This window comes from Pipra filicauda, unplaced genomic scaffold (assembly GCF_003945595.2).
Source record: "Pipra filicauda isolate LSUMZ 115617 unplaced genomic scaffold, ASM394559v2 scaffold324_size1259732_pilon, whole genome shotgun sequence".
In the NCBI taxonomy this organism is placed as follows: domain Eukaryota; kingdom Metazoa; phylum Chordata; class Aves; order Passeriformes; family Pipridae; genus Pipra; species Pipra filicauda.
This window is the reverse complement of record NW_024104448.1, coordinates 800,298-815,370: the sequence shown is the minus strand read 5'-3', so window position 1 is coordinate 815,370 and position 15,073 is coordinate 800,298. Positions and strand designations below refer to the sequence as shown.

General features: G+C 41.0%; 1 protein-coding gene across 1 annotated transcript in view; it reads left to right on the top strand.

Annotated features, from left to right (window-relative positions):
• The window catches only part of TRPM1 (transient receptor potential cation channel subfamily M member 1), a 79,237-nt gene that overhangs the window by 21,986 nt on the left and 42,178 nt on the right, over nt 1–15,073 (top strand). The window contains exon 2 of the mRNA XM_039383772.1: nt 14,653–14,732. Within this exon, the coding sequence (XP_039239706.1) occupies nt 14,653–14,732 (80 nt within the window). The remainder of the gene's footprint in view (nt 1–14,652; nt 14,733–15,073) is intronic.

Below are 15,073 nucleotides of genomic sequence, written 5' to 3'. Positions count from 1 at the left end.
CATAGTAGTTGAATTAATTTGCTTTTATTAAGGGCGTAGTTTCAAGACCAGTAAGTATCTGGAAAGAAATGATATGTTGTCTTTGTGCTGATTTCATTGACAGGGAAACATTTGAGAAGGATCAGAATATACATCAGCTCAGAAGTGTAACGTGGTTCATCTTTTTGTTAAGAAATGCTGTTATCTGCATTCAATAAGTGAGCTATCAAACATGCCAAACAAAACTTAGCACTTGGGAAGAGTTGTGTTTACTGTCCATTATTCATACATAAATATAACTGATTACCCAGGTATTAGATTTGCAGTAGTTGAAATAAAACCATAACAACTTGTTACTTTACAAAAATAACCAAGTTGTTTGCTTTCAGTGAAGCAAGCATATTTTGGAGGTGAGAGCAATAAGGGCATGGTTTGACAGTGAAGGATGCAAATAAAGCTTTTTTTGGCATGGACTATGCCTCTATATTGTATATGAAAATATTGTTTAAATCAATACAACCAAATTCATGAGTTCTTCCCCCTTGCTTACTCCCTGCAAGTGTGTGACTCCTGAGTACTGTTGGAAACCAAGGGAATTTTTTTCTGAGACAGTCACAGCGAGGGCAGCACAGAGATGCATATCTTTATCCCTTTCCTTCACAGTGCATTTATATCAAGCCCTGTCACAAAACAAACTCCAAGTGCTGTGAGCCTTCCCATAGTATGAGTGCAGGCATCCATGAAAACTATCTTTTGTCTAGTGGCCTTTTCTCTGAGAATGTAATTTTTTTCACTCATGTGTGTTATTCCTTTGAACTCTGAATGAGCACTTTGGCTGAACTTGACAGAATTATACATTTGGAATTAAATGCCAGCAATTTCTTCCTCTTACCATGCAGAATTCTGTCACAGGCTTTTCAGACAGTAAGCACAGCAGACAGTGGGCTGTTTGCCCTTAACAACAGAAGTGCACATTTATTAGGTTTTTAGCCAACTTGGTTAAGGTTTATTTTACACACATTGTGTGTAAGTTGCTTTACTTTTACATGGCAGTTCCCCAACCTGCCCTTGGAACATGCTAGTTAATTCCTATTATATTCTATAACTATTATGTTCTTATCGTTATATTTTTATAGAGAGAAAATTATGTGTTATCCAAACTACTATTCAGAACATTCTCATTAGAGTGTATCATCCTGACAAGCTTTAGTGTTGCTTAAAACACCCATTCTGAGATGTGTGGGTTTAAAAGTTTTCAAAACTTGTTCTTCATTTGCAATGGCAAGTGAGGAAAATGTTATTATTTCTTCTAGAGAGGATCTTTGATCTCAGTCACCTTAAACTGAACATTTTAACAGCTACAGTTTTGTTCCTTTTGAGTAGATTCTCATGGCTTGGTTATCCCTGATGAGTCTTGGTTATCTCTGAACTGAGGTGCCAGAGCAGTTATGGTGTTGCTGAAGGCAAATGCTGGCAGGAATGTCTATCAAATTTGTGTTAATGGAAGAGTCAGCAAAACTTGCGTTTGATTTTTAAAAATGCTGTAATTTCTCAAGTGTGCATTTCTGTCATTGCAATTTGAACAAAATACATGGGTGTGATATTTCCAATATTGATTTTTAAGATGTGTCCTGCCTTCTTGCACAATGGCTGGCAAAGGACAGCCCACTCAGGAGCAGAGAGGAATTAATTCCTACTTAAATTCCATAGCTGTAGAGAACCTGGTCAAAGAAACACACCACACACCATGTCTGCGTTCCATTTTCAGAAGGGAGTTAAGTGCCCAAATCACTTTTTTTTTTTTTGTATTGATTTTCTGGCTTATATCTATTTGATAATATTTCTAGCAGTTTGTCCAATAGGTCAACCTTTCCCAGCTCACAGAATACTCTATATTCTAGATAGAAGAGGCACCCGTAAAGGCCTCTATATATGAAATCTGCTTTTCATTGGAAAAAGAAACATTTGTGAACTTCATTGTATGTCCTCCATTTCTATGCTCAGCTTTCAAGAATGGTGGGCTGGGGCTTTGGGACAGTGCCTTTGCTAGAACAGGGTATGAGAGAACTTCTGCAACAGCTGGAACTTAAGCTTGATGTGATTTCAGAAGTCAGAACTAGCAACATGAGCTTGAAAGCACAGAAAAAGAAATTCATGCATCTGCAGAGTACTCCTGTGATATGCCCTGAATCAGAGTCTGTTGAACACACTGATAAAGTCTGTCATTAACTTGAGTGAACTTTGGATGAAGGCTTCAAGGAAAAAATTCCCTAAATGAAGGAATGCTCTGTATTTCCGTTATTAAAGGCTTGCTGTACCCCCCGATGGGATTAGTTGCTTATTTTCTTTGATTTTGTGCTCTCTTACTGGTGTCTTGCTTTCTTCAAAAACCTACTCTTTCCTCAGACAGAAATGAAGGCAAAAGTTGTTCGGCAATGTAGTTTTCCGGCAGAAGGTCTAATTCTTCCATACCCTGTTGCTGTTTCTCATGAAGTCAGCAGGAGCTTTGTCTCATTAGGGAGATCAGGGTCTGGTTCTAAAACAAAGCTGTTTCAGCTGCATGCTTCGGCATTTAGGGCAGGACAGAAGTTGAAGTGATGGCTGTGAAATATTTCCTTGCCAGCCATAAGCAGGGATGTGTTCAGTGCACTGGGATTCAGTGTTCAGATACAGGAGCAGTGAAGTGAGCTCCGTCTGGCAGGCTCTGTGTCAGCACAGCACAGTGCCAGGCACTCAGGCTGCCTTTGGCTCTAGAGAGCAGGATCCTCAGGTGTGATTCCACGTCACCCTTACCTGTTGCACTGTGACAATTATATTGGCACCTGGCTCAGCAAGCCAAGGTAAACCTTTCGAAGTTAGAGCAGGGCGAAGAGCTACCTGCAACACACAGGGTCCTTTGCTGTCAGTGGTTTTAAAGTTTGAGAAGATGCAAAAAGAAGCTCTTTTCAGCAAAGGAATTAATTATATTGACAAAAGCAGCAGGGTATAAAAATGCATGTGATATGTAAAGTTACAAAATTAATGGCTTATTTACAACTTCAGCTGTTTTAGTGCAGTGTTTTGCCCAACTTCAAATTGTTCTAAAAAGGATTAGATATAATTAATGCTGTATGACCTCCTTTTTTCTTCTTTTCAAAGAATGTAGAGCTGTACATCTAATGAGGACCCTTGAAAGGACTATTATGTCCAATTGTCTCAATTATGCAAATAGCATTGATATTTTAGCAGAAGGGAGGGGATACTTCAAATTAAAAGTTTCAGCTCCTGCTTTAGCCTTTCTGCAGTGCCGGCATTTTTACAGCAAGTACATCCACTGTTTGAAGAGGGGAAAGGAGGTTTCACAAATTGGAGATTTGGGCGCTATCAAAGTAGATTTGTTGTGCCTTGTTCCACCATGAGATGAAAATACCCTCTGGGCAGGGAGATGGGTCATGAGACTTCTAAAGGATTACCTTCAAAGGGAGTCATGAGATTGGTTTGAACAAAGAAGCTGCTCACATGCTTATCATATGAGATTCTCTTCTTAAAGTGGTGGAAACCCATCTCCTTGGGAATTCTCATGAACTTCAGAGAGACTGGAAGTCCTAACAGTAAGATGAATGAGAAGTCTGAACAATAAACAGAAAGATGGGACAGGAGCGCAGAGTTAAATGCAGTTTATTTACTCTAGATGTAACTCATCCTTCCAAACTCTGAAACACTTCCAGGGACAAGCAGGTAGGACATGATTTTAAATGATTTTTCATTTCATTCCTGATTGTCTTCTGCTTTGCTGCCTTTTGTACCAGCAATATGTACAACTGAAACGTGCACTGAAGAGCCGTGTGGTGACCTACGATTGACTGGAGAAAGATAGTTGAAATGACAGTGTTCTGGTTAGACTACTTCCTAGATTTCTCATTTATTTTGAATAACATGAAACCTGAAGTACTAATTGCAAGAAGATGAAATGAGTTTTCAGGTCCAGAAAAGGTGTCTCAAAATGCTTCAAAACAGGGAGTTGCTGGGGTAGGACAGTAATAAGATGTTGAAATGCTGGCAAACAGAGATCACGTATCTTACGTATTTCAGTGTTTTGAATGTGAATTTAGAGTTCCTTCTGCAGGAACAGGGATGGAGTTCTGGGGTTTTCTTTGTTTTGTAGGTTGGGACTTTTCTTTTTTGGGGGGTTTCAGTTTTCAAAATTAGCCAATAACACTTTCTGGAGTTCACTTTTGACAACAAGCTTCTTTCTGTGTGTGTTTGTTTCCAGTTGAGTTTATCAAGGTCTGATGGTAGGTCAGGTATTATGGAAGTCTAAGATCAGAAAAGGGCACCATTTATGGTGGTTTTCCTTACCTCAGTGAGAGTTGGCAGCACAGGGGGATTCCCAGTGGAAAACTGTTGATAAACATCAGCAGCCCCCTCACATTTGGATCAACAATGCTCCTGTTGTAGATTGAAGTAATGCATTTCTGCCAGCAAACACACTGGGTGAGAAGTGTACGAACTCCTTCACCAAGACCCAAACAACGTGTGATTTCCGAGTATTCACGTACAATCCTCAAGTCATTGAGGAGCCAAGGAAGCTCAGTTTTGGCCCTTGTTACCCCCTTGCTCTTCAAATTACAGCCCCAAAGAATGGTGCTCCCATCCACTCTTGAGTCATTCCTGCCCCTTCTGCTGTGGGTCTGGAGCAGGCACGCACCAGAAGCTCCCAGGGTACATATCCGTGTGTTCCCCCACTGAGCAGAGACATGAACACAGCTTCTGCCCTGTTCAAAGTCTCCTTTAACTCCCCTAATTCAGGCTTTAAAATGTTTCTTTCCCATTTTTGATAATACGTTAAATCCAGAAAACTGAAACCTTTACCATAATTTCCCCCCACTATTACATTAATTCAGATCATAGATAGACTGCAGCTAACATTTTGAAGAGAAGCAACAATGGGTTGCACACCATGAAAAAACAAGTCCAGGAACATCAATGGAGATACTATTATCTGGTCCTATGGCACCTGTTAATGCTCTTTGCTCCCCACTCAGGGGGTTTAAATACATAAGGACTGAAAAAAGGATTGATCAAATTTTCTGGAAACTGTTTTATCTATAAACTCTCTGAAATCTCCCATTGCCTTTGCCCTTTGTAATTATTTCAGTCCTGAAGTGTTCATGTTTTCAGAAATTTTCCAATGAATGTTGGCAACTGTCAGGTATACATAATACAGTATTTTAAACATACATATTTGGACTCTATGGGAAATAATATAATCCCTGAATTTCAATACTTTCATAAGGATTTCTGAAAGATTATAAGGAATAATTTTGTACAAACTCTGCAGCCCAAGAGTTAAAGTAGCTGGAAATTCTTTCTTGAAAATGGCAGAAAGCAGCAAGAATAAAATGCAGTTGATTGTGGCATATTCTATTAAAGGTGTTCGGTCTTAGCTACTGTCTGGAAAATAATTGCTCTATCAAGGATAAAATTGGCCACAGAAAGATGCTAATTTTCAACAGCTCAAACCATTATCAGAATTCTACCTGGAGAATCTTGCTTTCCGGAAAACTCTGTACAGCAAACTAATGTTCATTTCTGAAGGGACAGATTGGCAAACTAGTGTATTACGTATGTATTTGCAAAAAGAGCATATTCACAGAATGCAGAAGAGAGGATTCAATATTTATGGTATCTTTTCTCAAAATATATATTTGTTCAGCATCTCCAGATTTTAAAGACTTCAGAGATATGCATATATTCTTTATATTGTGAATATAAAAATGTTACTTTGCAGTAATTTTAAAGTGTGTTTTATTAACATGACTATCAGTATGCCTTAAGTAGTGGCTTTCTGTCACCATATTTTGAAAATGTCAGTACAATAAATTCTCCAAGCCCACCTGTTCAGGGAGCTCTGCACTTCAATTAGTACTAATACAACTGTACATTTAAAAGAAATTCTCATAGATGAATAATATTTCTCACAACATGTAGTCTACAGATATTTTTCATTCATGGTTTACCCCATTTCTTAAAGAAAAAGGTCTCAAACCATACTATTACATCATTTATGAAAAATCAGCAAGTTTAGCTGACTGGTCAGAAGTTGTATAGAAGTTATCTCTGAAAGAGTAACTTGTAACTTCTTATATCAAAGAAGTGCTTATACTTTTAAACCCTTTTCCAAGTGGCACATTTTTGATCATTCATGTTCTAATAGTCATTATTCTTAATAATGTGGACTTGAATGACACAGATCTCTCTGATAGAGGTAATAGTCCAATTCAATGCCTTTTGCATCTGCTTCACTAAGTGCAGGCTGGTCTTTGTTTTTAGGCATGATGAACATCTATTGACACAATTTTCTAAACCACAAATAACCAGGAGAATTAAACATGTGGGTAGTTTTAGTTAGAACTATTCATAGGCTTAGTTTCTAATGAGGGGAGTACCTTGTCATGTTGATTAAGATTTCATAAGTGTTGATGGATTGCACAAAGGAAGACTGGCTGCTGAGGGTGTGGAATCCAAGGGCTTTTCATTATAATAGCATTTTTCTATTTCAGGTCAGAATAGCCTGTAGTAAAGGCTCATAGTTTAAAATACTTTGAGAGAAATATTCCACATGCAAATAACCTGGAGGCACCCTGACTTTCTTTAAAACCAGAGTGTTTACGTTAACCAAGACAGGTAACTGCTACAGTACAAAACCCATTCCTGAGCCTTGTCAGAGCTAGCTACCAGGGTCATCTTAAACCTTCAAATAAGAATTATCGATAAGGTATGTTATAGAAGAAACTAGTAATTACCAGGCTACTTTGACTGGCATAATGCTGGAGACTGTTTAGTGCCTCTCTCCCTGCTCATCCATTGTGCTGTACCAGACCTCTTGAGAGTGGTCCCTTGCAGGTAGATGTGGCTCCAATACCCATGGATAAAGTTGCTCACCACTTCCCATCCCAGCATCTTGGTTTGTGTGTGTTGTAGCTCTGCCATTCATCAAAATCTGGGAGTAAAACTGGCTATAGGCTGAAGGTTCTTTGGGGAGAGAAGTCCAAAGGCTCAGTATGGATATCTGTTTGTGTTCCCCATCTCCCAAGCATCCAGCACCAGAGGGTTAAAGGCAAGAGGAGGATTTGGCAGATTGTTAACAGAACTGGCATGGGTAACAAATGGAGATGAACAATACCATGTCTGCCCTGGAATTTGGTACAGTAAGGGACAAGGAAAAGTGTGGCAGGAATGGCTTTTGCTACCTTAAAATGTGGTAGATGTGGTGAGTAACCTGGTCATTGTCTTTGTGCATTACATGCAGAAAAAAAAATTCAGTATTGCAAAAGTACATGAGGTACATTCTCCACAGGGAAGGCCTGAGCCTGGCTGTGCTGTCCTAACTGAGCCCAGCTGTGCTGTCCTAACTGAGCCAGGCTGTGCTGTCCTAACTGAGCCAGGCTGTGCCGTCCTAACTGAGCCCAGCTGTGCTGTCCTAACTGAGCCCGGCTGTGCTGTCCTAACTGAGCCCGGCTGTGCTGTCCTAACTGAGCCCGGCTGTACTGTCCTAACTGAGCCAGGCTGTGCTGTCCTAACTGAGCCAGGCTGTGCTGTCCTAACTGAGCCAGGCTGTGCCGTGCTAACTGAACCAGGCTGTGCCATGCTGAGCCAGGCTGTCCTAACTGAGCCTGGCTGTGCTGTCCTAACTGAGCCTGGCTGTGCTGTCCTAACTGAGCCAGGCTGTGCTGTCCTAACTGAGCCAGGCTGTGCTGTCCTAACTGAGCCAGGCTGTGCTGTCCTAACTGAGCCCGGCTGTGCTGTCCTAACTGAGCCAGGCTGTGCTGTCCTAACTGAGCCAGGCTGTGCTGTCCTAACTGAACCAGGCTGTGCTGTCCTAACTGAGCCCAGCTGTGCTGTCCTAACTGAGCCAGGCTGTGCTGTCCTAACTGAGCCAGGCTGTGCCGTGCTAACTGAGCCAGGCTGTGCTGTCCTAACTGAGCCAGGCTGTGCTGTCCTAACTGAGCCAGGCTGTGCCGTCCTAACTGAGCCAGGCTGTGCTATCCTAACTGAGCCAGGCTGTGCTATCCTAACTGAGCCAGGCTGTGCCGTCCTAACTGAGCCAGGCTGTGCCGTCCTAACTGAGCCAGGCTGTGCTGTCCTAACTGAGCCAGGCCATGCCGTGCTAACCTCCAGTGGCTCTGTAAGATGCTTTATTTTAGCTGCATTAGCTGTGCAGTTACAGCACTGCTGGGCTGTGCCCAGGCAGCTGTGCCTGCCTCTCAGGAGGGTGTCTGAGCTCATCCAACACACTGCACTGACGTGGCTCCATGGCTGGAGCTGGAGCTGGGCACATCCACCATTTCGGAGCGAGCTGGTGTCTCTGGGTTGAGGCTGTAGCTGTTTTTCACACTGCAAAGCCTCTGGGGAAGAGCCGTGTGTCTCTGAGAGATGCAGCAGAACTATCTGAAAAGAGAGCTTGTTACTTTCTTGTCTGCTTTGTGGGCTGTGTCCCTCAGTTAATGAATGTGGAGAGAAAAAGGAGTAATGTTTTTGTTTCAGCGGGTGTTTGCTGCGTGCCTTGCTGGGAACACAGAGGTAATGAGGGCATGGAAGCTCATTCCAGCCCTCTGTGCAGCATGGCACCACTGACTGGTTTCTACAGCACCAGCAGGAAGGATTTCTGGGCTCAGTTTGAAGTAACAACATTGCTCACTGACACTGCCATCCTGGTGTGCCTCAGGCTCCACCACGGAGCAAATGGCTCCCTGACAAGGTGGCTACAAAAGCACAGGTTCAGATTGAACCATACGAAAAATACTGTGGGGTGAGAAGAGGAATTGTCTCGAGCAAATAGTATTTTATTTGAAAGAATCTTGCAACTGTTACAAATCCCTTCTTGATGCTGTGCTTATTAGCAAACAGTATAAGAGATCTTCTTTCTATTGTGTATTGCTTGGTACTTCATATTTTAATAATTGCAAAAGCTATTAGTGGTTGTACAAGTAGCTTCTTGATAGAACTCATGCAAACTAGAGTTGTGGAAATTAAGTATAAATTTGCAGCCTGTCACTGTGTCCTGTAGTTGGGGACGTTGCTTATGGCTCTGGCTTCTTAGTGGCATAACACAAATTTAAAATAGTATTATGGTTTGATGCCATGTGTATTTTTAGCCATGAACAACTTTTCAGTAGAATCTTACCAGTTCATGAGTGTCTGCAAAATTGGCTATTAACATCCATCACATAGGCTGGAGTATTTTTCTCCAGGCAAGATCTCTGTTACTGGGAGGACAGTCATTCTGGGTAGCAGTAATCATCTGAAAGGTTAATTACCTGGGCGCTTGGAAAAATTGTTCCTTCAAAGAGAAAAGAATGATGGATAGTGTAATTGGGATGTTGCATTTAAAGGCAGAGCAAAATAGAAATCTTTCTAATGTCAATATTCAGATAACAGGGATTCTGCAAATATAACTATTTGTTTTTTCTCCTAGCAGTTTTTATTGTTATTTATTTTCTCTCAAGTGAGAGCAAGTGAATGTGGTTACCTCCATGGCATTGTACACACATCGTGCACATGCTCTCGAGATGAATTTCATTCCACATCCAGACTCCTTCTTTCTCTCACTATCTCATCAAAGCAAACATCCCTCTTCTCAAATCTGGCATAAATATCCCATTTTAATTCTGTAGAGCATTCTAATTAAATAATTGGGCAACACAGTTGAGATTTGATTTCCCTGCTAATACCACCTGCAGCATCCTACAAACCATGGGAGGATTACCATGAAGAGTTGGTCAGACGGTATTAACAGGGCTACAGCTGAATGTTTCCAAAAATGGCAATAATCAATCCACATCTTAACAAGATGTTGGTGAAAGTAATTTGTATTAGTCCACAGATGTGAACTCTGCTGCCCAGCCAACTCCATTTTTTTATTATTTTGTGCTTGATTTCGCCTGAACAGCTTTGTCAAACCCTGTATTATGCATGACATGCATTTGTTTGGTCCCCTGCCTGCTCCCCCGGTGCATTTGTGTGCCAGGCACTGTCTGCTGTGTCCCCCTGTCCCTGGCTCCATGCACCGGGCCCTGCTGTTCCCATTCCCGGTGTGCTGAGCAGCTGTGCCTGCCCCAGGCCCAGCTTGGCTGTGGAGCCTGTGCCCTGTGCCCCAGGGGCAGCGGGCTGGGACAGCACAGGGCCGAGGCCTTGTCCCACCTGTGACCGAGCCGGGCCATCCAGCCAGGACACGAGTCCTGTCCCGGGAGCATCGCTGGGGATCAGGGCTGCTCACAGGGCTGACTGCTGGGCTGGGGGCTGGCTGAGTGCAGGCTCTGGATGTGCACAGTGACACGGCTGTCTCTCATCCCTGCCCCCCCTCACTCCCCATGTTCTTTCACTCCCTTTGGTGGTATTTTTGTCATTAATGCTTCTCCACAATCACTGCTGTGCTATCCTGCAGAGTTATTTGTCAACTGAAAGTCACAGCTTCTGGTGACAGTGTCATGTAAGAGTTTGTAGCATGACATTTCCAGTGGCTTTCCTCTCCTGGGTCAATTCCTACCTTGGATTTCCACCCAGATGCATTTGTTGGTCCATACCCACCCCTTGCTCTTGCATAAAGCTGCAGCGAGACAGGGCTGCAGGCTTTGTTTTGGTACAGCCTGAAATTTGGCCCAGTACTTGTTCATTGAACGGTAGGTTATATATGAAGTTATATATTATACATAAAATGTCATGCTAATTTAGTGGCAAACTGGAATTGTCTGTGTGTGGTGGTGAGAGAAAATTCTCTTCAGTTGCTGCCTGGCTGCAGCCCTGGATATGCAGTTTTTCAGCAAATAGTGTCATTCATTTACCATAGTCAAAGGATAACTGGTCTTAGTAGAACTAATTCTTGTGTTTATTAGTGCCTATATTAGCAAGGGGACTAGTGCTTTGGGGTCTTAATTTTGTTATCCCATGCTTTACAAGCCAGCAATACTGATTTCTATTCCTTTCTGCAGGAGGAGACCTTTTTAAAGCTAAAGACAGCAAGCAAATCCATAATGTAGAACAATATAAATCCAGTATTAATTTACACTGTTTCTTGGCAACATATTCATTTCCAGGCTGAAGTATAAGAATTAACAGTGATGTGGTTTTGTTTTGTTTTTACCAAAATTTATGAGACCTGTTGTCCGTTTACATAAAGGAGAAAAAATAAACCACTGAACATCTGAATGATTTTTTTTCAAAACTAGATTCTAATTAATACATTCAGGATTTGCAATAAAAAGCAAGTTTGAACTTCCCCACCATCAAAAAGTTGGGATCTCCTTTTTCTGCTTTTCTTAGCGGTGAATGGAAAACTCCCACTGGCTGTTGGTCTGAAAACTGTAGCTGATCTGTCATAGCCCTTTAACAGTTTATCCATTCCAAGGCTGTTAAAAAGTGCTTATTTTTTTCCAAACTCACCACAGACAGTATGTGTCTTATATTTTTCCTTAAGAAATCAAGTACATTTCAGTGCAGAGAAGTGTACAGAACGTGTACAAAGTAAGTAAAGAAAGTGCCCGTTTTCTGACAGTAAATGTTTCTGCTCAAGTATTTGCACTGGATTATAATGAAGCTTTGGTTAAGCAGATTAAATAGACAAAAGCAGTGAAACTTCAAAGGCTGACCAAATGTGCTGAGGTTTTTATTTCCCCAGTCTGTAATGCCTGCTTTTGCCTTCCTCTCATTAGCACAGAAAAATAAGCCAGTAGAGCACAATGTGTTGTCCCTCTGTAGTGCCTGCAGTGCCTGATTTCTAACGGGGTTTTAGGGTGAGTATGGAAGGTTTTTTTCAATGTAGCAGTAGATAATAGATCTTCTGTGAGAGGGGTTTTAAGAACAACTGCACAGCTGAGAGCTCAGCTGTATTGTAGACCTCATTTTAGATTCCAAGAAGCAACCAAACACAGATATTAAGTCTGTGACTTAATCCAATGGTTAATTAACTGTTTTTACATGAAGCACTCAAAATAGCAAAGGAAAGTCTGTGTTTTGTGCTGTGAGGAATAAGGTAAAGCAGTATTCAATGGCATGTGTAAAAATTTTTTGGATATTTCTAGATTGCATTTTCCAGTGTTCCCTACAGAACAGTTAAATGTTCAGCATCTGTTATCATTTTTATTTTGAAGAGTATTTCCTGTACTATGGGATTGATTTGGACTTTTGTGTCACTTAGTCAAGAAATTATCACAGAAGTCAAAAGTTTTAATCGAAGCGAAAATGGATATATTTAAAATATGTAAAATAATGACAAAACCTAAATTAATTAAAAATTTAAATATATAATTTTAAAAGTACAGAAATTATGTAAGCTCTGTAACAGTTTCCTGTTAAGCTCGTTTTATAATGTTAAAGGTGATAAACTAGTATGGTGTATATGAACAGAAGTAACAACATTGGACACAGTTGTAAAACAGCAGTGAATTTGTACACTGTATGGCTTTTGATTAATTTGGAAAAATTACTGTAATTCCAATAAAATAGACTATTTTTGGCCCTCTGAATATTTTGAACAGCCTGTAAATTAGCAAAATCTGGTTCTGAACAGGTAAATGGCATTTGTTTGATGGAATCACCCACCTCCATGTACCACAGAGCCTCATGGATCTCCCTGTCTGGGGTGTTTTCTCTGCTTTTCTAGAACTGGACTCTGATGCTATAGGACAAAAGCATTTTCTAAGCTCCATTTTGAATAATACTATTGCTAAAACTTGTCACCTTGTAAAAGCCTTGCCAGAAAGTTTATGAAAAGAACCTTTCTAGTTTCAATTGAAGACGGACCCTGTGGAGTCAAGAGAGGAGAGCTGACCAAATCACACAGGCTTCAGATATTAATTTAATTCTCTCTTCCTTCATATTTCATAATCAATCTCTTTATGCTAAATGCCTGAAATGCATGCCTTGTCATTCTGGAAGCAAGTAAAATTGTAGGTACTTGAAGTTTTGTGTAACAAGTCCTTTCCTCTTCCTCTTTCCGTGGTGCTCTGAGCTCTGAACAGCTCCTTCTGGAATGCAATGAGGTGGTTCTGCCTGGGTACATCAGTCAGTTAAAGTGGAGAGCAGAGGTGCAGGACCTGTCAGACCACTGCCTGTCAGGGGAGACTGGCTCAGAGGCACCTGCAAGAGGCAAGTGTTTGTGGACCTGCACAGATCGTGGACAGCTTTTTTGTGAAGTAGAAGCTTCATTTGGCAACTTATTTGCAATTACTTGAAGTGAGGGAACTGCAAGTAGTCCCCCATTATTTTAGACATAATGGAGAAAATGAAGAAGCCAGACAGGAACTAACAAGTCAACAAACAAAGAAACTTCAGAGACAGCTCTTGCCTCACATAAAAAAAGACAACTATTACACCCTCTGTTCATCATGCCATGCACTGAGCAGCACTGAGGGGGCCAGGCTGGTCTCAAAGCTATTGCCAGGCTGACAGACATCTACAGTTAACTTTCTTAAGTCCAAAATCAGCAAGGTTTTTGGTACGTTCTCTAGGAAAGCACACACCCCCCCCCCCGGTTTTTTTAGATTTTTTTTCTCTTTTTTTGAAGGCACCCTGAAAGTTCTTGTGTCATTTTTAGCTTTTGTGTCTGCAAAAATTTAATTTCACTTCCAGAGAGGAAACTAAAGCAAAACAAACATTTGCTTGCTACTTGAAAAGACATGAATTCCTAGTTCAAATTCAGAAGAGGCAACTTTTGTCAGCAAGGCAAAGGTATCGGTGTCATCAAATCGTGAGTGGGTTTTAACATTTTTTTGTTTCTTTAAAATTAAAAGTCTGTTTTGAGTTGACTTTATTAAATTTCCCACGAAATGTTGGTTTATTACTGCAGTGCTGATGATACTTTGCCTTGTTAATGGTTGCAGGGACAGAGAAGGTCTGGGGTTTGCAAGTAAGGAACTGGGTGAAGCTCTGACCTGCAGCACTTGCTGCACTCACTCCCTTCAGTGCTCCCAAACCCCACTGCACTTCCAAAGCAGAGGTAAATGCCTTGAGCGAATCTGATTTTGTTCCAGTTTGCACATTGCTGCTTTTAAAATGGCTGTGAACTTGGTCTGGTTTCTGGTTTGCAAGCAGTATAATAGGCCAACACATTTTGGAGGTTGTTTTCTTTCTCCTGTTTCACAGATACCTGAAGAGTTTGTGCTTTTACTGTTAAATGTTCTTTCAATTTAAAGAATGTCTCCTTCCAAGATACATCTCCGTCAGAGTAAGATGCCCTGGGAATGACTGGAACTGATTTACAACGGGAAAAAGTTACTTGAGAATGTTAATTATGCAGAGAAAGTTTCTGGGAAGCAATTTCTACCCAAGAAGGATGATTCTGAAGTGTTATTTGGAGTAAATATCAATTTATGTCACAATTTATGCTGATATTTGGTACTACTTTGAGTCCATTTACTGTTTACTATATTAGGAAGCAGCAGCTGAATTTTGTGGTAGACCTTGAAACTTCAAGACCAGCATCTTTGCACATGAGGGTTTTTACACACATTTGAGGTTTAAATTTTATACGTCATAGAAAATTCACATCACCTACTTGCTTCATGAGTAGATGTGTCTGGTGTTTAAAAGTGATGTAATGAATTTAGTGGCTGAAAACAGAAGGGGAATGTTCCAATATCTGCCACACAGAAATATTTCAGTACTTTTATTTCTTTATTTTTTCTCTCTTTTTAGGGTCAAAAGGCTTGGATAGAGAAGACCTTTTCTAAAAGAGAATGCATCTATGTAATTGCCAACAACAAAGACACTAGCAGGTAACATTTGAAATGTTTGCATTGGCCAATAGAAAAGGTTAATACTGAAGGAACTGGACTGTATTTGGATTTAGATGTGTGAAACTGAGACCCAGTTTCCTCACTGCCCTTAAAGGGAGGTGAGAAAGGAACAAAAGCCAAGTCATGCTTGCACTGAAATCTGTGCAGAGCCCTGGGCTGTGTCATACACAGAGGGTGAGGCTGGGCAGCAGGAGAGGCAGAGAATTGTTAGTTCCTAGCTTTGCAAGCCTGAATCCTGAATTCTGTAGGCAAGGGTGCAATAATGTGGTGCCATTCTTCACAGCTGGTATGACATTACCACCAACAGTAATATACAGGGG